At 45.6% G+C, this 22,455-nt stretch overlaps 1 protein-coding gene across 1 annotated transcript in view; it reads right to left on the bottom strand.

Annotated features, from left to right (window-relative positions):
- CFAP276 (cilia and flagella associated protein 276) overlaps positions 1-22,455 on the bottom strand; it is a 283,349-nt gene that overhangs the window by 143,683 nt on the left and 117,211 nt on the right. The window contains exon 3 of the mRNA XM_089686470.1: positions 5,372-5,487. Within this exon, the coding sequence (XP_089542596.1) occupies positions 5,372-5,487 (116 nt within the window). The remainder of the gene's footprint in view (positions 1-5,371; positions 5,488-22,455) is intronic.

The following is a 22,455-nucleotide window of genomic DNA, read 5'->3' on the forward strand; positions in this document are numbered from 1 at the left end:
ATGGGGCACTATTCCCCCCACTGATACCAATGATGGGGCACTATTCCCCCCACTGATACTAATGATGGGGCACTATTCCTGCCACTGATACCAATGATGGGGCACTATTCCCCCCACTGATACTAATGATGGGGCACTATTCCTGCCACTAATGCCAATGATGGGGCACTATTCCTGCCACTGATACCAATGATGGGGCACTATTCCTGCCACTGATACCAATGATGGGGCACTATTCCTGCCACTGATACCAATGATGGGGCACTATTCCTGCCACTGGTGTGCATTGGAAGAGGGGTAGTCTTATACGGCGAGTATAGCTCAAACACTAAATTTTAGCAGGAAAAGTAGGGGGGTCGTCTTATACGCCCAGTCGTCTTATACGCCGGCAAATACGGTATATATTTTCCCAAACAGGCGGTTACTGACTGGATCCCGTTCACAATCGGTCTTCCTGGTGGATGTAGGTTATTTTTATGTATTTTAGGTACTGTATATATTACTGGAATCTTACAACAGTCTGGCACTAAAAACATGGCCTCCTTTTTGTTGAGTATATTTTTCCTTTTAATACTGCCTTTTAATACTAATTTTTTAAGTTTTTTCTTATATTTGTGTATGGGATCTCTAGGGAGTTTCTGGTATGTTTCTATGTCCTCTAATTGTCCTAGTTCTTTCATATAATATTCTTTTGATAGTACAACTATCCCCCCTCCTTTGTCGGCGGGCCGTATAACTATGTTGTTCCTTTTGGATAACTTCTTTAAACCAATTTCTATTCCCTTATTCTTACTTATTTTGGGGATTTTCAATTTTTCCATATTTAGGATCCGCCAAACGCCTTAGACCCCAGCAAGCTAGATGGGTCTTCTACTTCTCCAGATGAAATTTCCATATACTCTACCGCCCAGGAACCAAGAATGGGAAGACAGACGCTCTATCCCGTATGTTCCCAGATTCAATTGAACCTTCGCCCCCTGTCTGCCCCAAATTTTTTGCTAATCCAACCCAGTCTAAGATCATCGATTGAACAGGCCTCGGCATGCTACACTGAACCCGAACCAGACTCGTTAAGGAGGCAGAATGGCTTTCTGTGGCACCAGGATAAGATCTTTGTACCCCAGGAGGTAAGATCCCAGGTTTTCAGGACATTCCACGACCATCAACTTGCTGGACACTTCGGGCCCATAAAACTATGGAACTAATCCAACGGTCCTTTTGGTGGCCCAACTTAAGTCAGGACTGCAAAGCCTACGTAAAATCCTGCACAGTGTGCCTACACAGCAAGGGAGACAAAACCAAGGCATTGGGGCTACTGAGACCCCTGCCCATTCCTAATCGCTCCTGGGAAATGATTGCAATGGACTTCATTGTGGACTTTCCACCCTCTGAGCGGTTTACTACCATCCTAATAGTGATAGATTGGCTATCCAAAATGGCCCACTTCCTGCCAATGATAGGTACCCCGTCTGCGCCTGAGACAGCACATGCCTTTAACAAGGAGATTGTGAGGCTACATGGATTACCCAGCAATATTGTTTCTGACCGAGGGGTGCAATTTGCCTCCAGGTTCTGGAGAGCCCTGTGCAAAACCCTGAAAGTGGAACTCTGCCTATCATCTGCTTACCACCCTCAAAGTATTGGCCAAACAGAGTGGACGAACCAAACTTTAGAACAATATCTACAATGTTTCTCCACCGTTTTCCAGGATGACTGGACGTCCCTACTCCCATTGGCAGAATTTGCCTACAACAATTTTATCCATTCTGCTATGAATCAGTCGCCATTCTGGGCTAATTATGGATTCCACCCTTCCTGCCTTGCGGATACCATACCATAAGCGTCAGTACCCGCAGTACAGGACAGACTTATCAGGATACAGGACAACTATCGAGCTCTCCAAGAGTCCATACAACGATCGCAAACAGACTATAAAAAGTACTATGACAAGAAACGAAGGGGAAAACCTGTTCTAAAGGTCGGAGACAAGGTTTGGTTGTCAACAGCCAACTTACAACTTCCTTACCCATCACGAAAATTGGGTCCAAGATACATTGGTCCCTTCCAAATCAAACGAGAAATCAACCCAGTAGCATACGAACTATCCCTTCCCGAATGATACAGGATTCATCCAGTCTTCCATGTCTCCCTGCTCAAGCCAGCTGTTCATGACCCATTTCCAGGAAGAATGGAACCACCTCCATCACCAATAACAGTTGGGGAGGAGGCAGAATACAAGGTAGAATCAATCCTGGACTGCAGAAAATGGGGAAGACAAATCCAATTCCTGGTTAAATGGAAGGGGTATCCACCTGAAGAAAGCTCTTGGAAACCAAAGGACAACGTACATGCCCCCAGACTTCTCCAAGAGTTCTATTCCAAATACCCAGACAAGACGACCCAAGTAGGCATCCGGAGGCTGCCCTTTAGGGGGGGCACTATCAGGGCTCTGTCCTAGGCAGAGGTGTTAGGAGACCTGACACCCCTGCCAGTACCTTGCATGGCCGCAGAAGTTCACATCGGCTCAAATTTGGCACCAAACGGCCTTTATAAGGAAGCCCTGCACTACTTTCAGGTGCTGGTTGATCTCTGGCTCCCTAGTACCTTTGTTCCCTTGCTATCCTGACTTGTGATTTCCTGTTAACGACTCGGCTTGCTCTTAGACCTCGGCTTGCTCTGTGTAACCCCGACCTGACCCCGGCTTGTCTAACGGATCTCCTCTCCTGCTCTCTGTGTATGACCTCGGCTATCCCTTTTGACTACATCTGCTCTGATCCCCACCTGGCATCCGACCTTGGCTCAAACTGGTTATCCTCTGATCCTCTGTTCTCTGGAAGACCTGCATACCTCACACAGGCGCCCCCTGCCTGCAGACTCCATCTCAGCGCATCAGCAGTGCTCCTGGGTGGACCACCAAAACAAGCACTCCCACAGGCGACCTGTGCTACTCTGGGCCTGACTCCTGCTGTCCCACCTTCAGGGGAGTCTGGAACTTAACCAAAAGGGAAGCCCTCTCTCCATTGGCCTCTGTCACCAGGCACATGATAGTCGATGACCTTTTAATGCACCTAACATCTCCAATCATCTCAATACCCAGTCTGTACAGTGACCTATCATAATTTACAGCAATTTCAGGCCTGATAGTCAATCATACTAAATCCCTAGCTTGGATGACAGCACGACTCATTCCCTACAGCAAAGTTTCCCTTTTAAATGGCAAGTGGATACACTTCCCTCTGGGAATCTCATTAACCTTCCATTGACACTTTATACAGCAAAAAGTACCCTCCCCTATATAAAAAGTTACAGGACAACCTATCCAAATGGAACCTACATCTCCCCTTGTGGTTCGGTAGGCTGTACTCAGTGAAAATTAATATTCTGCCTAGAATTATGTATCTTGCCTGCACTCTACTGGTCACAATTAATAGGTCAGACTTACATCTTTTTCAACAGAAGCTATTAAAATTTAATTGGGGAGACAAGAGACCCAGAGTGAACCGATGTACACTTTTACCCTGAAATTAAAGGGGGGTTGGGAGTTCCAGATTTGCTTAAATACTTTTACGTGACACAACTGGCCCCATTGATTTGTTTCTACTCCCAACATACAAACCCTTTGTGGATGCAACTAGAATCATCCCATCTACTATCTACTCCAATTAGCCACATGATGTGGATGAAAGCCAGGGACAGACCTGGAATTCTATGCTCTACGCTATCTTTCTCCCTTGGCCTATGGGACAGTCTAGTGAAAACACATGGATTCATATCCCCCACACTTCCCTATCTCCCATATTGGGAAACCCAGTGTTCCCTCTGGGTCTCAGTCCCTCCACTGTTCAGTAGTGGACCAATAAAGGTTTTCTTCGCCACACAGTCCTCTGCGACCATAGCGGACCAATCGCAGAAGGAAGTACTACAGGAGAAGTACCACCTCCCCACCAGGGTTATTTCGGTACTCTCAACTAGCACACCTATTAAATACCCTTAAGTGTACTAGTGACTTGACTTCTTCAACCCCTATGGAGTATTTATGTAAAACTTTAGATAAACATACTGGACATATTTCCAAGATATATACTTTATTGTATGAGGATCCCACTAAACTACCCTATATGGAAAGATGGGAGCGGGACCAAGGGGAGACAATGGACACAGCAGAATGGGAAAAACTGGTGCAATTTAATTCTAAATTATATGTCATTACGTCATTGATCGAGGCAAATTATAAAGTCTTTCTACAGTGGTATGTAGTATCAGCCTGTCTGACGTCCATAGTCCAGGGAGCTTCCCCCAGATGCTTCTGCAGCTGCAGACGGGAGGGAACAGTCCTCCATAAGTGGTGGACCTGTCAGAAAGTAAAGCAGTTTTGGATCCACACATATAATTTTATATATTCTCTTACCCAGGTGAATTTCATTAAGACCGCACAGGAGGCCCTCTTGGGGAGACCGGTGGAGGGAATACCGGGATATATAAGACACCTGATTACCTTCATATTTACAGCTACCAGAATCTCCATTGCCCGGTCATGGAAATCCCCTACGGTCCCCTTTGAACTTCTAAAGGTTAAAATGACGTGGATAATGGTCAATTCTCCACAATAGGATGGCCTACTTCAAGAAAACTTGGGATCCCTGGATACAATATCTCTCCAGTCCCCCTTGACAGGGATGGTGGAATTCATACATAGTGAATGAAGGGTGCACACCTTCACTTCTACTTTTCTTCTTTTCCTCCCCCTCTCCTAATGCCTACTTCCTCCCTCCCCATCCTTTTACCTTCTTCTCTTTTTCTTTTTATACTCATTGAAAAATCAGGTAACTAATGTCCCTGAGATATTTTCCTCCCCCTACCATGGAGGGAGGGTTGGTGGGAATCCACAGGGCCATACAGGCCGTAGTTGATTATATTATGTTACTTGTTTTGATAATAATCCCTCTTTTGGAAGATTGCAACAGTAGAGTATTTGATTTTCCTAAGTTGTCATTTGCTAAAATAAACAATATTGTTGTTTCTTGCAACCTATTTGTAACCTTTTTTAATTGACCACAGTTAAGCAAAAAGTGGATGTTATAATTGTTTGTACCTTTTTTTTCTTTCTTTCTTTATTACAGGTGCATATATATAGCGCCGTCAATTTACACAGTGCTTTACACACACTGTATATATTGTACATTCACATCAGTCCCTAACCCTCAAGGGGTGTACAGTCTAAGGTCCGTAACTTTCATTCATACATACATATTTTCTGTAAATCTTCTTTTGATAAAACCAGTAAAAATTATTGGAACAGAAACTTTTACACAGGTAACAAATATTGAAAGTTTCTCTGTACAGATCTTCTTAGTTATAATTTTTGACTCACCCATGGTTGTCTGTGAATGTTTCCACCTGAAATAGTGTTTCATTGCGGTTCTTCAAAAGGCCTTCATGATGGTTGTACATGGACTTTAAATTGAAGTCTAAACTGTCATCTGGACCCTACAAAACAGCAGCAAAACACATTACTGCAAATATTTTTATGTATCTGATGTGTTACAGTAATTTTTTCATAGTTTTCATTAGTGGAAAGTTTGGAATTTTTCATGACATGTCCTTTTGTTTTTATAATACATGGAATGTGGACCTAACAACAAGTTTTAAAGCAAATGTAAAATAATATATTAAATTTTCACATTGTATTTCATTTACTTCTACCCCACTCCTATTAACCACTTGCCCTCCAGAGGATTTACCCCTCTTAATGACTAAGCCTCTTTTTGCTACTCAGCGCTGCACTAATTCAACTGATAACTGCCCGATCATGCAATGCTGTACCCAAAAGAAATTTACGTCCTTTTTTTCACACAAATAGAGCTTTCTTTTGGTAGTATTTGATCACCTGTGCGCTTTTTATTTTTCGCGCTATAAACAAAAAAAGACCAAAACTTTTGAAGGAAAACAATATTTTTTACTTTCAGTTATAAAAAATATATAGTAAACTCAGTTACCGTATTTGCCGGCGTATAAGACGACTGGGCGTATAAGACGACCCCCCTACTTTTCCTGCTAAAATGTAGTGTTTGGGCTATACTCGCCGTATAAGACTACCCCTCTTCCAATGAACACCAGTGGGAGGAATAGTGCCCCATCATTGGTATCAGTGGGGGGAATAGTGCCCCATCATTGGTATCAGTGGCAGGAATAGTGCCCCATCATTGGTATCAGTGGCAGGAATAGTGTCCCATCATTGGTATCAGTGGGAGGAATAGTGCCCCATCATTGGTGTCAGTGGGAGGAATAGTGTCCCATCATTAGTATCAGTGGGGGGAATGGTGCCCCATCATTGGTGTCAGTGGGAGGAATAGTGTCCCAACATTGGTGTCAGTGGGGGGTGGAATAGTGCCCCATCATTGGTGTCAGTGGGGGGTGGAATAGTGCCCCATCATTGGTGTCAGTGGGGGTGGAATAGTGCCCCATCATTGGTGTCAGTGGGGGGTGGAATAGTGCCCCATCGTTGGTGTCAGTGGGGGGGGGGGAATAGTGCCCCATCGTTGATGTCAGTGGGGGGAGGAATAGTGCCCCATCGTTGGTGTCAGTGGGGGGGAGGAATAGTGCCCCATCATAGGTATCAGTGGGAGGAATAGTGCCCCATCATTGGTATCAGTGACACCAATGATGGGGCACTATTCTTCCCACTGACACTTGCTGACTCTGTTCTCGTATGGTGCTGCTGCAGCCAGCATATGTGGTTGCAGCAGCACCTCTACACTGACCACTTACCTGCTGGTCCTGCACTCGATTTTCGCGGGGCCGCTCGGCTCCACCCCCTCGCCGGTGATTGGACGCCTGTGTGCCTTTCCTGAGCTACAGTTCTGGCGGCCAATCGCTGGTGAGGAGGCGGAGCCGAGCAGCCGCGCGAACATCCAGTGGCCGAACTGAAGGCGCAGCCGCGCTTCCTGGACCGGATCGTCGTGGGACCAGAACCAGGTAAGAAATACCCCCTGCCCACCCCTGTACTTAGTGTCCCTTCCGTTAGGGGAAGGGGGGGGGGCGGCGGCACCGCGCCGCCCCCCTAAAAAGTGTCAGTATGCCGTATACCGGCGTATAAGACGACCCCCGACTTTTGAGAAGATTTTTAAGGGGTAAAAAGTCGTCTTATACACCGGCAAATACGGTAGTTATAAATTTAGGCCAAAATGTATTCTGCTACATGTTTTTGGCAAAAAAATCCTAATAAGTGTATATTGATTGCTTTGTGTGAAAGTTATAGCATCTACAAACTATGGTATAGATACTGCAATTTATGCCATTTTTTTGCTATACAGCGCTGTACTCGTTTAATGGACAGTTGCGCGGTCATGCAATATGAGACATAAATTAAATTTATGTCCTTTTTTTCACACAAATAGAGATTTCTTTTGGTGGTATTTGATCACCTGTGTGAATTTTATTTTTTGCGCTATTAAAAAGAAAGGAAACTATATTTTCTCATTTTGGTCATAAAAAATATAAAAAATCCCTAAAATGTCATCATAAATTAAGGCCAAAATTTATTCTGCTACATGTTTTTGGTTAAAAAATCCAAATAAGTGTATATTGATTGCTTTGTGTGAAAGCTATAGCATCTACAAACTATGGTATAGATAATGGAATTTACACAGCTTTTACTTTCTGACTGCTTATCACATTTCTTGAGGTGCTAAAATATCAGGATAGTACAAACACCCCCAAATGACCCTTTTCGGAAAGTAGACACCCTAAGCTATCTGCTGAGAGACATATTGGCCCTGATTTACTATTGGGCGTGGGCGCATATTCGTGGGCGAACATCCAATTTTTATAAGCGACCGTCTACTTTTACCCCGCAATGAGATTTACTATTGAGCAGCGCCCATAAGTAGACGCCCAATCAAATTTACTAACAATACACACGCCCGGAATCAGACTCACAAAGCAGACTTGCTAAGAAGCACGTCTAACACCATGAAAAATCACTGCAGAGACATGTTCACTTAGAAATTTGCTTTGCCAAATATCAGGACTTCACTTTAAACAATATCTGCCATTTCAAAAAAAATTAAGAATGTGTTAAAAATTGTTTTTTTAAAGGAAATCGACACAGTAAAAATCTAGACGCCCGTGCAGTGTCTTTGGTCGATATAACTGAGCATGTGCAGAACACATTTTAGACGTCCTCTGCAGGCGCTTGCTTTTTAGCCACTGATCAATAGTAAATCTCAGTGTGGATTCCTCTGACAGCCGGCACTCAGTCGCGTCTACTGTGTTTAATAAACAGCACTAAGCATATCTTTATGTATTCTAATTTGATTTCCTTAGTTCTAGTGATTCTATTTTTGTTTCTTATCCTTTATAATTATTTCTGTAATGATTTTACTTATTTCAAAGGTCTAGATAATATTTATTTTGACAGCTGAATGTAAAAATAAAGGTCCGCAATAAAAAAAAGAAAAAAAAACAGCGTGGGTCCCCCCTCTCATCCATACCAAGCCCTTCAGGTCTGGTATGGATATTAAGGGGAACTCCACGCCGAAATTTAAAAAAAAAAACAGCGTGGGGACCCCCTCAATATCCATACCAGACCCTTATCCGAGCATGCAGCCCGGCAGGTCAGGAAAGGGGGGGGGACGAGCGAGCGCCCCCTCTCCTGAACCATACCAGGCCACATGCCCTCAACATGGGGGGGTGCTTTGGGTCAGGGGGGCTCCCCCCCCAAAGCACCTTGTCCCCATGTCGATGAGGACAAGGGCCTCTTCCCCACAACCCTGGTCGGTGGTTGTGGGGGTCTGCGGGTGGGGCCCCCAGATCCCGCCCCCCCCCTACGTGAAGGAGTCTGCGGTACATGGTCCTGCGACTCATTCACAAAAAAACCAAAGTGTAGTGTAAAAAAAACACAGTACAGGGTCTTTGACAAGTCCTTTATTAAAATAATGTCCCCTGGATAAAAAATTTGGGGGGCGCTCGTGAGCAGCAGCCAGGATGGCTGCCTTCTAAATCTGTGCTTCGGCCGATTTTCGCCCTCCAGGGGGGGTCCCCCTGTTTCCTCACTGGCCCCTGTCTCCCTGGTGCCCTGATGGGCAAAAAAACGCCGGCCGCCCGTGCCTCCAGCTCCCGGGGGGCCGTTCAGAAGTTTGCGGCCTACCCGCCGGAGATCGCGGCTGAAACCGGGGCCTCGATTTTGGGCCGGCCGCCGAACACTTCCAGGACCCCGGCCGCGGATTCGCGGCTCCCGCCGGAGACCTTAAATGGAGCCCCAGCCGCAATTTTGGGTCCCATGCCATCACCATCTGCAGGTGGGTCGGATCATGGCAGTGTGGAGGACCCGTCCCAGCAGTCTCCCATGCCATTGGAGCCATCCCAGCAGTCTCCCATGCCATCTCTGCGGGATGCTGAGCTCCTGCGCCGCTTCCAATTTATGTTACAATCAGAATTGTCCTCCGCTACCTCCAAGCTGGCCGACCGTCTCTCACGGGAAATTCGGGAGTTGGGCAGTCGGACGAACGACCTTGAAGATAAAATGGATGCTGCGGCTACGGTCCTTGAAAATCACGAGCAGGATTTATGCGACCTCAAGAAAGAATTGGCGGACGCGCTGCTACGGCTTGAGGATTTTGAAAATCGTTCCCGCCGTGGCAATTTGCGGTTAAGGGGTATCCCGGAAACGGTTACGGATCTTACCTCCACTGCTACTGCTCTGTTCCAGGAGCTGATGTCCGCCATTCCCATTGACCGTCTTGACTTTGATCGTATACATCGTGCATTGGGCCCCAGAAGACCGGATGGGCCCCCGAGAGACATTATCATCAAGTTCACTTATTACCGCACTAAGGAAACCATCCTCTTGGCGGCCAGAAATAAACCTGATCTCAGCTTCCAGGGGCATCGCTATCAGCTCTTCGCGGACCTCTCCCAGACCACTCTTCAAAAGCGCCGCCAGTTGAAGCCCTTCACTTCGGTCCTGGTGAAACATAGTATTAAATACGCCTGGGGCTTTCCGTTCCGCCTCACCTTCACCTACCAGGGCCGTAGTCACTCTGTGGCTACACCAGAGGAGGCTCACTCTCTCCTGGAATCCTTACACCTTCTTTCGCCGGAGGCTGCGGATCGGAGCCCAGTTCATTCATCTGGATCCCCGGCGAGGCCGCTTCCTCCGAGCCGCATCTGGGAGCGGTCGTCCAATAGGAAGAGGGCCCTGTCTCAGACCCCTTCGCGATCAAGTCCTTCCTGTTCTTCTCCGGACTGAAGATGCGTCCTGGATTTTCCATGTATCATCTCACCGATGAACTCTCTGACGGGACCGTGAGTTTGGCCCTTGGGACTCCCCCAGTTTGTTTGCGTTCCGGGTTGATACTGCTCCTCGGGCTCCGGGGTGGGAGGTTGACCCGGTGGGTCTGGTTGGGTGGAAGGGGATTGGCCCCTATGGTTCTCCAGGTTTCTATGGGGAGGTTATCGCGGAGGTCCCTGCTGCTGGGACTTTTAGTTTTATTAAGTTTTACTACATTATATTATGTTTATTACCTTTTTGCCCTCTGACGGCTTCTGTTTTGATGTTTCCATTTGCAGCCATGTGTCCGGCGGTAGAGTTACCCCTAACTGTATCCTTCATGTGTAGGATGCACGTCACCATTGGTGTGACACAATTGCACTGTTATGTATACTTTTTGTGTCTTTTTCCTTTTTTCTTTCTTTGTTCTTTTCTTTTTCTCTGTTTTTTTTTGTTTTTGTTTTCTGCAGGGTTCCGGGACGCCATGGTCCGATTGCCATTGGGAGCGGAGATTGCTGGCTGCTTTGAGCTTTTTTCTGCTGAGCGTGTTGCGTTGATACCGCCATGGCCTCGCCCCTTTTGAAAATACATTCACAAAATGTTCAAGGCTTCAATTCGCCTCAGAAACGGGCTAAAGTTTTTCATCACCTCAAATCGCAACAAATTGATGTGGTATGTCTACAGGAGACCAGGTTTTCTCAGTCCTCCGCTCCACGTTATCTTTCACATCACTATCCCATCTTTTACACGGCCTCGGCTCCTGAGAAGCGTCGGGGTGTTCTGATAGCTTTTAAACGCAATCTCCCCTTTGTCTGTTCTAGGCATATAGCGGACCCCACGGGCAGGTATTTGCTTCTGCAAGGCACCCTCTGGGACCAGGAGGTTACCTTTGTCTCTTACTACGCGCCTAACCGTTTCCAGCATAAATTCTTTTCGCATCTTTGCACCATTGTTTCTCGACACTCTAAGGGTCTTCTTCTTGTTATGGGGGATTCGAATGTTACCTTGGATTCCACATTGGATAGGCGCTACGCACGGGGAGCGACCCCCTCTCATGACTTGGTGCTAGAGGAACGTATGCGCTCTCTTTTACGGACGGCGGGGCTAGCGGACGTCTGGAGGGAACTTCATCCAACTGAAAGCGACTTTACGTTCTATTCCAATCCTCATGACAGTTTTTGTAGAATTGATCATATATTCATGCAGGTCCAGCAGCTCCCCTCGGTCCGGCGGATAACTATTCCCTCCTCACCCTGGTCAGATCATGATCCCTTGGTACTCCTCCTTGCCCTTTCTGGGTCAGAACGGCGCCCTTTTCATTGGCGCATCAATGACTCTTTGCTGACCACTCAGGCTACCTGCCAACAAATAGAATTCTTTTTACGAACATACTTTGCGGAAAATTCTGGATCGGTCTCTTCAGCAGTGCCCCTTTGGGAAGCTCATAAGGCCACGATGCGGGGTCATGTTATACAGCTGGCTGCGGTCCGGAAGCGGGAGCGGGACGCCGACTCTTGGAGCTTCATTCTCTCCTGGCCTCTGCGGATGCGCGTTGGAAGTCATCTCCATCCGTGGCCCATAAACGCTCTCGGGACGCTCTGGCGACAGAATTGGACCTCCTCGCCTCTTCGGAGGCGGAACGGGCCCTGCGTTGGACCAGACATAAATTTTACTCCTGCGCTAATAAGCCCGGTCCCATGCTAGCCAGGAAACTCAATTCTGTGGGGAAACCCCATAAACCAATTCGACTTCGACTTTCCACAGGTGGCTGTACTTCTAATCCCCAGCAGATTGTTTCCCGATTTTCGGACTTCCTTTCGCGCCTCTATGCTGCCCCAGATCCTTTCCCTGTGGCCCAGGCAGAGGCATTCTTTCAAGACCTCCATCTTCCTGGATTAACCGAGGCAGCACAGGCGGCCCTCAACGCTGGTGTCACCGTACCGGAAGTGCTCCAAGCGATCAAATCTTTACGGTCCACCGCGGCCCCAGGTCCCGACGGCTTCTCCGGTCTCTATTATAAAAAATTCTCAGCCCTATTGGCACCCTTTTTAGCGGCCTATTTCAATGAGTTATGACAGGGCTCTTTGCCCTCTCCGGACGCACTTAGGGCACATATCTCTATGATTCCTAAGACGACCGACGATGTCCAGGAACCGCAAGCCTTCCGGCCCATTTCTCTTCTTAATGAAGACCTGAAGATATTGGGCAAGATCCTTAGTTTTCGCATCAATAAATATTTGTGTAGCCTGGTCCATCGGGACCAAGTAGGGTTCGTCCCTGGGAGGCAGGCGGGTGATAATGTCCGTAAGGTGGTCCATCTTATACATTTTCTGCAACAACGGAAAATCCCAGGATTCCTACTGTCCTTGGACATATATAAAGCTTTTGATTCTCTATCTTGGGAATATCTGCGGTTTGTGCTGTCTCGTTGGGGTTTCGGGGATTCTATTCTCTCTTGGATTCAGGCCTTGTATTCCTTTCCTTCGGCCTCCGTTAAATACGCTGGGTATTTTTCGGATCCCTTTCCTGTTGGGCGAGGGACGAGGCAGGGTTGCCCGCTGTCCCCAGCGCTCTTTGTCCTGGCGCTCGAGCCACTGGCTTTAGCGCTCCGGACCGATTGCAATATATCGGGGGTTCCATACGCGGGACAGGAGTTTAAGCTGAGCCTCTTTGCGGACGATGCCCTCTTGACCCTTACTAATCCTCTGATGACGCTTCCTAACTTGCAACGAGTTCTTGAGCGCTTCTCCTTGATTTCGGGTCTATGTATCAACTTGGATAAAACCGTCGCTCTCAATATTACTTTGGCTTCAGATTTGGTTTTGCGCCTACAATCCCACTTTTCTTACCGGTGGGCTTCCTCTTTTCTGGAATACTTGGGCATTCGCTTGACCCCCACCTATGACTCCCTTTTTGCTGCAAATTATTATCCTTTGCTTAGCTCTTTATCTTCTCTTATGCATTCCTGGCAATTTCCGCACCTGTCTTGGATAGGACGGGTTCATTCAGTGAAAATGACCATCTTGCCGAAATTGTTATATTATTTTCGCACCCTCCCGGTGCGGGTTCCCCCTCACTTTCTTTGGTTGCTTCAGGCGAAGTTTATGCGTTTTATCTGGGCCGATAAACACCCCAGAGTCTCTAGAAATATGCTCTTTGCTCATAGACTCCAGGGTGGTCTTGGGGTACCCAATGTAGCTAAGTATTATCAGGCGAGCCAGATTGCCCCGCTGTCTATGTTGCACGCTTCCTCCGATGTTCCTCTCTGGGTCCTGCTGGAACTACCTAATTGTGTCCCTATTGCACTGTCGACACTCCTATGGCTTCCCCCTGCCCTGCGCCCTATGGCGCTGAGTCCGATGTTGCTCCATGGCCTACAAGTCTGGGACTCGGTACGTTACTCCAGTGGCCTGATGTCACCCTTTTTGCCCTTGCTTCCAATCGTTAACAACCCTCTTTTCCCACCGGGTCTAGATTGCCCGAGGGCATTTTCTTGGTGGGTGGCTCATGGTTTCTCACAGGTGCAACACTTTTTGATTTTTCGGTCCTTTCCCGCCTGGAATGTCCTTCGGGAGTCTCGGGATGTTCCCCCAGCGGAATTTTTTCGGTACCTTCAATTGCGGCACTGGCTACTTTGGCTGAGAGCCACTTCTGCTTTCCCATATCAGAAATCTGCCTTTGAACGGCTTTGCCAGCAGCACCCGGGGCGCCCCGGGCCTTATCTCCCTTCTTTACGCAGCTTTGAACAGACGCTCGTCTCACACTTCTCTTTCATATGTTGTTCAGTGGGAACGCGACCTGGGAGTGGCTGTGGATCCGGAGGACTGGAGTAGGGCCTGGTCACTCATAGCTAAATGTTCATTTAATACGACCACGCTGGAAGCAGCCTACAAGGTATTGTTCCGTTGGTACTGGGTTCCGGCTCATCTGGCCCAGGCTAACCCTGCCTGTAGTGATCGATGTTTTCGGGGTTGTGGCCATCGTGGCGATGTACTGCATATCTGGTGGTCATGCCCGAGGTTGGTTCGTTTTTGGTCTCGTGTGTTTGGCCTCCTTTTCACTTTGTTCCATCTCTCCATACGCCGGGATGCTCGGTATGCTTTGCTTCATTGCCCCATACCGGGCCTCTTGGCTCGTCAGCAGCGGTTGGCTTCCTATTTGTTTTTATCGGCTACTAGGACAATTGCTCAGGCCTGGAAGAGTCCGTTTGTACATTTCCAGGGGGTGCGGGATCGTATGACTACTATGATGCTCAACGAACAGATGTCGAGTATATGCAACATAAATTTTTGAAAGTATGGGAGCCGTGGTTGCAATACGCCTTTCCCACGCTCCCCCCGGCCAGTGTGGGGAGGTAATGGAGTTTGGTATTGGCGCTCGTGGACCCCTGCTCTTTGGGTTTTTTTGTTTTTTGTTTTTTTTCCCTTTCTTCTCTGCTCTTCTTCTCTCCTTTTCTGTTTGTTTTGATGTGACAGTGGACAACTGTCTTTAGTTGCGATAGTCAGAGTCTTACTGATGTTATTGTAACCTATGTGCCATTGATAGCCCCTGCGTGGGCATACGTTTTGCCTTATTGGAATTAGAGCGTTGTCTGCTCTATTATGCCTTTTTTATTGGTGCAATTGATAGCCCCTGCGTGGGTGTGTTTTGTTGCCTCTGTTTTATACTGTTTAAAATTAATAAAAACCATTGAAATACAATATAATGTCCCCTGAAGTAGATCCAATGTCAATCACGGCGGCAACCCGAAAAAAGAAAAAAAAAAAAAGTTACGCTCACGTCGGAGGCTTCCAACCTTGTAAAAAAAAGGCTAGCTGACATTTCTTATATAGGTATGGGGCGGGGCCAGCCGGGAACAGCAAGCATGTGACATGGGGCGGGGTCACTCAGATGACGTCCCCGGCTGGCCCCGCCCCATACCTATATAAGAACTGTCAGCTAGCCTTTTTTTCACAAGGCTGGAAGCCTCGGACGGGAGCAGAACTTTTTTTTTTTTCCTTTTTTTGGGTCGCCGCCGCCGTGAATGACGTTGGATCTACTTCGGGGGACATTGTTTTAATAAAGGACTTGTCAAAGATCCTGTACTGTGTTTTTTATTACACCACACTTTGTTTTTTCGTGAATGAGTCGCGGGACCATGTACCGCAGACTCATTCACGTGGGGGGGGGCGGGATCTGGGGGCCCCCTTGTTAAAGGGGGCTTCCAGATTCTGATAAGCCCCCCACCTGCAGACCACCACAACCACCGGCCAGGGTTGTGGGGAAGAGGCCCTTGTCCTCATCGACATGGGGACAAGGTGCTTTGGGGGGGGAGCCCCCCTGCCCCAAAGCACCCCCCCATGTTGAGCGCATGTGGCCTGGTATGGTTCAGGAGGGGGGGGTGCTAGCTCGTCCCCCCCCCTTTCCTGACCTGCCGGGCTGCATGCTTGGATAAGGGTCTGGTATGGATATTGAGGGGGTCCCCACGCTGTTTTTTTTTTTTTTTATTTCGGTGTGGAGTTCCCCCTTAATATCCATACCAGACCTGAAGGGCTTGGGTTGGATGAGAGAGGGGACCCACGCTGTTTTTTATTTACTATGGTGCTGGTTTTTAAATGTAATTTTCCCTTTTTTTTTCTTCACTATAGCTCAGAAATTCACCTGTCACTTCCCCCAGCTAAAAGAGAAAGTTTTCTTGGAATTTATATCCCTAAAGGAAACAATGTTTACTTTGAGTTTATTAAAAGATACAAAGTTTTTAGTAACTTCGGGGAAAGTGACTTCTAAGCTTGTGAACTATAGTGAAGAAAAAAAAAAGGCTGGCATTTGCATTTGAAAATCGGCGGCGACATACACTTTGTATTGTGAAAAAAATTATTAACAATTGTGTAAACCGAGGCATTATTTTCAATGGATTTTCATTCGTAAACCGAAAATTACGTTAACCAAGGCGTTGGTAAACTGAGGTACGCCTGTACTAGTATTGCAATCCTTTGTATTGGGCTACATAGAACCAACATACATCTGAATTGGCAACATAGCACAACATTTGTGTCACATTGGAGATATCTGGCTAGTTACACTGACCTTGCCCAGGGACCTAGGATTGATTCACAACACAGACATATAGGCAGGATTAGTGTTTAACAGCTCCGTGGATTAGTGGTTAGCACTACTGTCTCACAACGCTAGGGTTGTTGGTTTGAATCCCAACCACAGCAATGAATTTGCATGATCTCCATGTGACTACCCTAATATACATGTGCTGGTGGCAGCATCTTTGCTTTATGTTTAAATGATCCCTAGAATGTGAATTAGAATGAGGCCTTGTCTGTTCAAACACCTTTAAAGTAGCACCTAATGTGAATGTGAAACCATGGAATGAGATAAGGGCCTGGACTAATGATTGATTGGATAATGCTGGTTTGCACTCCACATCCTTTGGGAAAGGTTGTCAAATCATGAGAAGAGTGAGCAAAAGAAGTGGATTAAAAAAAAAAAAAAAAAATAATGGCATGGAGTTCCCCCCCCCCCAAATCCATAACAGACCCCTATCTGAGCATGCAGATACCGCATGCCTTCAAAGATTTATTTCCTTTGTTGAATTGCCCGCTTGGTTCACACTAGATTTAAAATTGTGCTTTTTGTTGGCAATTTCACCGTGTTTTCTGTAGATTTACCAATGAGTTATTGCGTTTTCAATTGTGTTTTGCATTGCGATTTCTATTGTAGTCTATATGTGAAATCGCTACAAAATGCTGAAAAAGTTAGACAAGAACTACTTTTAAAATTGTATTGCAGCAAATCGCTTACGTTAAGACACTCACATCCACATTAGATCGGATATCAGGTACAATTTCAATTCCCAAATCGCACCTGAAATCATGCACTCTGGATGCAACTTGGCATGCGATTTGCATGGCATGCGACTTGCAAACTGTATGCCAAGTCGCACCCTATTGTCTGCTATTAGAGCAGTCACATGGGTGCGATTCCAACACTGATTTCTAAAGTAGTACATGTACTACTTTTATGACGATTTGCATAGAGGTTGTCAGATGTTTTGTAAATCGTAAGGAAATCAGCATCTTCACTGTACGTCGCACAATTTCTAAATCGGCTTTGATGTGACCGCGGTGTAAGGTCTTTTTATGTTTGATTTCCTGAGTGTTTTTCCGATTTATGGGAAATGCCGCATACTAGCAAAATTGAATTGACATTTTCAGTATTGCATGCGAGATGTGGTCATGTGACTGCCTTAACTCATGCGATAATCTGGAGTGAATTGTGCCCATAGGGCCAAGAAATATTGCCAATAGGGTTCCCTTTCACATTCCTGTTCAATGTTCTGTTGTATGCTGCACAGGTACACGTCACTGTGGCTTTCTTTCTGACTCTGATTTGTGGGGCCTGTATACCATGGGTTAACGCAGGCGGGAAGAGGATTCATCAGGTGAAAACACTTTCTCTGACCAAATGAATGACAGTGGTGGGTGTGGCCTACCTTATATATAGAGATGCAGTATTGGCTGATTTTTGCCTGGTATAGGCACATTATTTTTGCATGTCCTTGTCTGTGGTGGTTTGGGGAGGAAGAGATATTGTGGTGAATTGCCCCAGGCCACACTCACGCTGTATTTTGATGTGGGCTGTAAATGTTTTGCATGTTCTTCCTTCTAAGGTGTGTTTGTGCGTTATTGTACAATGATTGTGTTTATTATCTTTGCATTGTAATCCTAACACATGTCCATTGCTCTCCTCTTCCAAGTTTGCTTTATTTAGAATGAAATGCAGTTTTCAGACAAACATGGTGAGAAATGTATGTGTGTGGGAGGTGTTTATATTTTGGCATGTATGTATTTTTATATTGATATTTCGATCTGCAGCTTGTTTTGTGAATAAGCCCGTGATATTAACCATTTGCTTCCTGCTGTAACCTGTGAAAGCGCAGTTCATTATAAGTATAATATTTTAGATTGTAAGCTCTTATGAGCAGGACCGTTCTATTTTAGCAACATCAATCCTGCTTTTTTTTTTTTTTTTCACACCAAGATATTGAATGTAGCTTTTTGTTGCTGTCCAAATAAATGTGGAATGTGTATTTGATCAATAAACATTTGTACTATGTATTTTTTCGGGGGATTATTTCATGTTCTAGTTGTATGTTGCACAGTGGCTAAATGGTGCAAGTATGTCCAAAATAACAAACCAAAAGCCCCCTATGGCACGACAAGACCATGTTTTGTACCAATGAATAGGTCGTGTTCAATGTGCAGCTAGCTATTCTTTTTCTACAATCCTCTTAACTGTAATAAATTGGGCCCCCAATTCGCCAATGTCATATACACACAGTATAGCTGCAAGCATACATTCACCAATGCCAAATCTACAGTTGTGTCCAAAATTATTCAACCCCCAATGCTGTAAAGGGGTTTAGGGACTATAGTGTACATTTGGAATTGTATTCAGAATCAAATCCTACAAGGACGTTGTAACTACCCAAATGCAACTAAAATGACATCAATTGTTTATGTAATACAGTAGTAAATGGTTCTTATGTGGTTTCTTCATTGCCACAATTATTCAACCCCTTAAAGACTACCACTCTGAAGAACAGAGGTTCATACAGGTGCTTTCCATCAGGTATTGAAAACACCTGTGGATGTCACCGAGCAGCAATCAAGCATAATAAGCACCAATTAGGCAGCTTTAAAATGACTGTGATACTCAGCTCCTTCTAGACATTTACTGGTGTGGTTACAAACATGGTGAAGGCAAGAGAATGGTCCAGGAAGACAAGAGAAGAGGTGATTTCTCTTCACAGGAAGGGCAATGGCTATAAGAAGATTGCAAAGATGTTAAACATACCAAGAGACACCTTAGGAAGCATCATTCGCAAATTCAAGGCAAAGGGCACTGTTGAAACGCTACCTGGTCGTGGCAGAAAGAAGATGCTGACTTCGACTGCTGTGCGCTACCTGAAGCGTAGAGTGGAGAGAAGTCCCCGTGTGACTGCTGAGGAACTGAGAAAAGATTTGTCAGATGTGGGTACAGAAGTTTCAGCCCAGACAATAAGACGCACACTGCGTAATGAAGGCCTCCGTGCCAGAACTCCCAGGCGTACCCCCTTGCTGTCTCCAAAGAATAAGAAGAGTCGACTGCAGTATGCCAAAAGCCATGTGGACAAACCACAAAAGTTGTGGGATAGTGTTCTGTGGACTGATGAAACAAAATTAGAACTGTTTGGGCCCATGGATCAACGCTATGTTTGGAGGAGGAAGAACAAGGCCTATGATGAAAAGAACACCTTGCCTACTGTGAAGCATGGTGGAGGGTCAATCATGCTTTGGGGCTGTTTTGCTTCTGCAGGTACAGGGAAGCTTCAGCGTGTGCAAGGTACCATGAATTCTCTTCAGTACCAGGAGATATTGGATGGAAACGTGATGCAGTCCGTCACACACCTGAGGCTTGGGAGACGTTGGACCTTTCAACAGGACAATGATCCCAAGCATACCTCCAAGTCCACTAGAGCATGGTTGCAGAGGAAAGGCTGGAACATTTTGGAGTGGCCATCGCAGTCACCAGACTTAAATCCGATTGAGAACCTCTGGTGGGACTTAAAGAAAGCAGTTGCAGTGCGCAAGCCTAAGAATGTGACTGAACTGGAGGCCTTTGCCCATGAAGAATGGGCGAAGATACCCGTAGATCGCTGCAAGACACTTGTGTCAAGCTATGCTTCACGTTTAAAAGCTGTTATAACTGTAAAAGGATGCTGTACTAAGTACTAAGATTGAATGTCACTTGGGGGTTGAATAAAACTGATAATGCTGTGAGCACAGAAAAGACATTTGTGGTTATTTCATTATAACTGTTATGTTATATTTGTCTGACCTACAAGTGCCTCTTTAATGTAAATGTAAGCAAGATGACTGAATGATCAAAAGCAATGTCAAACTGGCCAAAACACTCAATTTCAGTGGGGGTTGAATAATTTTGGCCACAACTGTACAATAGAACTGCAAACATATATTTGCGAATGTCATATACACAATGGAGCCGCATGTAAAATTGCTATGGTGCACAAATAAACGCCAAGACGGCTGTTGGAGGAGGCGCTAGAGCAGCTGTCATACCGGAAATACGTCATGACGTTTGCGGAAGGACGTTTGCACACACCCGAAAGTGAGAGTGGATGGGAGTGTAGTTAGGAGAGTTTAGTGGTAATTTGCAAGTCTATTTTTTAGTTTTGTGAATTGTTCTTTTGTGGAATTCCAGACCACATCTAGACATGGCGAGATCGCTGTTCTCCACCGAGGAGCTGATCCTCATTTGCTGGGGAAACATTACTAATAATTGTTGTATTTTCAGTTGAAAACATGTCCAATTCCTAGATCTATTGAGGTACATAGCAGAGGTTCAAGGTTCTTCCTAACTATACAGGTGGCACAGACACAAGCATACACCCAGGGCCACTGTTAGATATCATGGGGCCCCGTACAGCATACCTGACAGCCCCCCACCGCCAGAGAAAATATCCAAATTATATTTATGGTAAAAATACACTAAAAACATTATTAATGGACATAATCCCAACCATATTCCTGTGAAATCTAAATGATAAAACTGTACTGAGTTCATAAATAAAGCTGTGTGTGTAATTGAGGTGTAATTGAGGTTTTGGGGCTCATGGGTGCTGTGGTTTGTCTTTGTGGCTATGGCCGTTTGCAGGCAACCTATGTTACACTATGGAATTGCTGCGGGTCATAATTTGACAAGCATATGGGTGCAGGTGTACAGACACTTGGATGTAGGCATGACTGGGATTAGAACCCATGAGCATTCAGGGCCACTTCCCCACGCCTTCACACCTGCCAGATTAAAACCTGTGTTCATACAGCTGCTGTGTCCCCATAGTGTAACAGGTGGCTCTAGCCACATAAGCAACCCACTCATTCATGCTGTACAGGCCAGAGGACCTGTGTGAATGGGGCATTTTTTACTTTTTTTTTCTTTCAGCTCGTTAATTTCAATGGCCTGCCTAATGTGTGGGAACATGCAAAAATACTGCAGGCATATTTTTTTAAAAGTGTGTTGCGCCTAACCATGCACATCTGCAAAGGGCATTGCATTTCTTTGCTGTGCTGGAAAATGTGTGTTCTTGCATGCGTTTCTGCACCACCAATGGTGTGAACAAGTCTTAAGGGCCAGTTCACACTATAGAAACAGTCTAGATGTGTTTCTGATGCATTTTTGCATGCCCTTTTGGCATGCATGTTTTAGTGTGTTGCAGTACATTTTGGATGCGTTTTGGACACATTGCATTGCATTTTTGTATCCCTTCCAGTTAGTTTTTTCTATTTTCTTTTTATTCAATTTAATTAGGGACATGTGCGTTTTAGTACATTCAAGGACGTTTCAATGTGTTCCAGTAGAGTTCTGTGCAGAAACAATGCAGCGTGGTCAACTTTGTTTACAGCACCTGCAATGCACTGAAAATGCAAGCGCTGATGTGAACTATGACATTGACAACCATATAACCTTCTTTCTGTGCGTTTGTGATGCCGAAAAAGCAACTGAAACACATGTAGTGTGAACTGGTCCTAAAGATTATTAGAGGTAAGGGAACGGGACTGACCAGGGATTGTGAATTCAATCAGACTAGTGGCGATATACAATCAGCAATCGTATAATAATGTGAGATCTGAGCTGTAGCTGATAGAAAATGAGACACATTCACTTGATCAGTAAATAGTTAAAAAGAGTGGGGCGGTGATCCATAGATTTGCATTGGGGACAGGTGATGATGGGGTGGGGGAGGGGGTCAAGTTGTATAAGGAGACAGATTTAAAAGAAGAGAAAAAAGTTACAATGAAATATACACAGCATGAAACGTGCACATTTCCTAATTTGCAGAAGAACAGGACGCAGGTAACATTCATCCACTTTCTAGTCATTAGGCAAAATCATAATTGATTAATCAATATTCCTGGCACTGACACAACCCAGAAAATTGATCTCCATTTTTTTAACGTTCATAAATGTCAAGGAGCTTATAATCTAAGGGCAGAAACTCAGCCATGTAACTAGGTGCAATGAACCTAGCAGCATGTCTTTTAAGTGTTGGCAGAAACACATCCATACAGGGAAAGCATGCAAACTTGGATGTAGGCATGACTGGGATTAGAACCCATGACCGAAGTGCTGTA

This window comes from Staurois parvus, unplaced genomic scaffold (assembly GCF_062004578.1).
Source record: "Staurois parvus isolate SC_StPar_1 unplaced genomic scaffold, SC_StPar_1.0 ptg000399l, whole genome shotgun sequence".
Classification (NCBI taxonomy): domain Eukaryota; kingdom Metazoa; phylum Chordata; class Amphibia; order Anura; family Ranidae; genus Staurois; species Staurois parvus.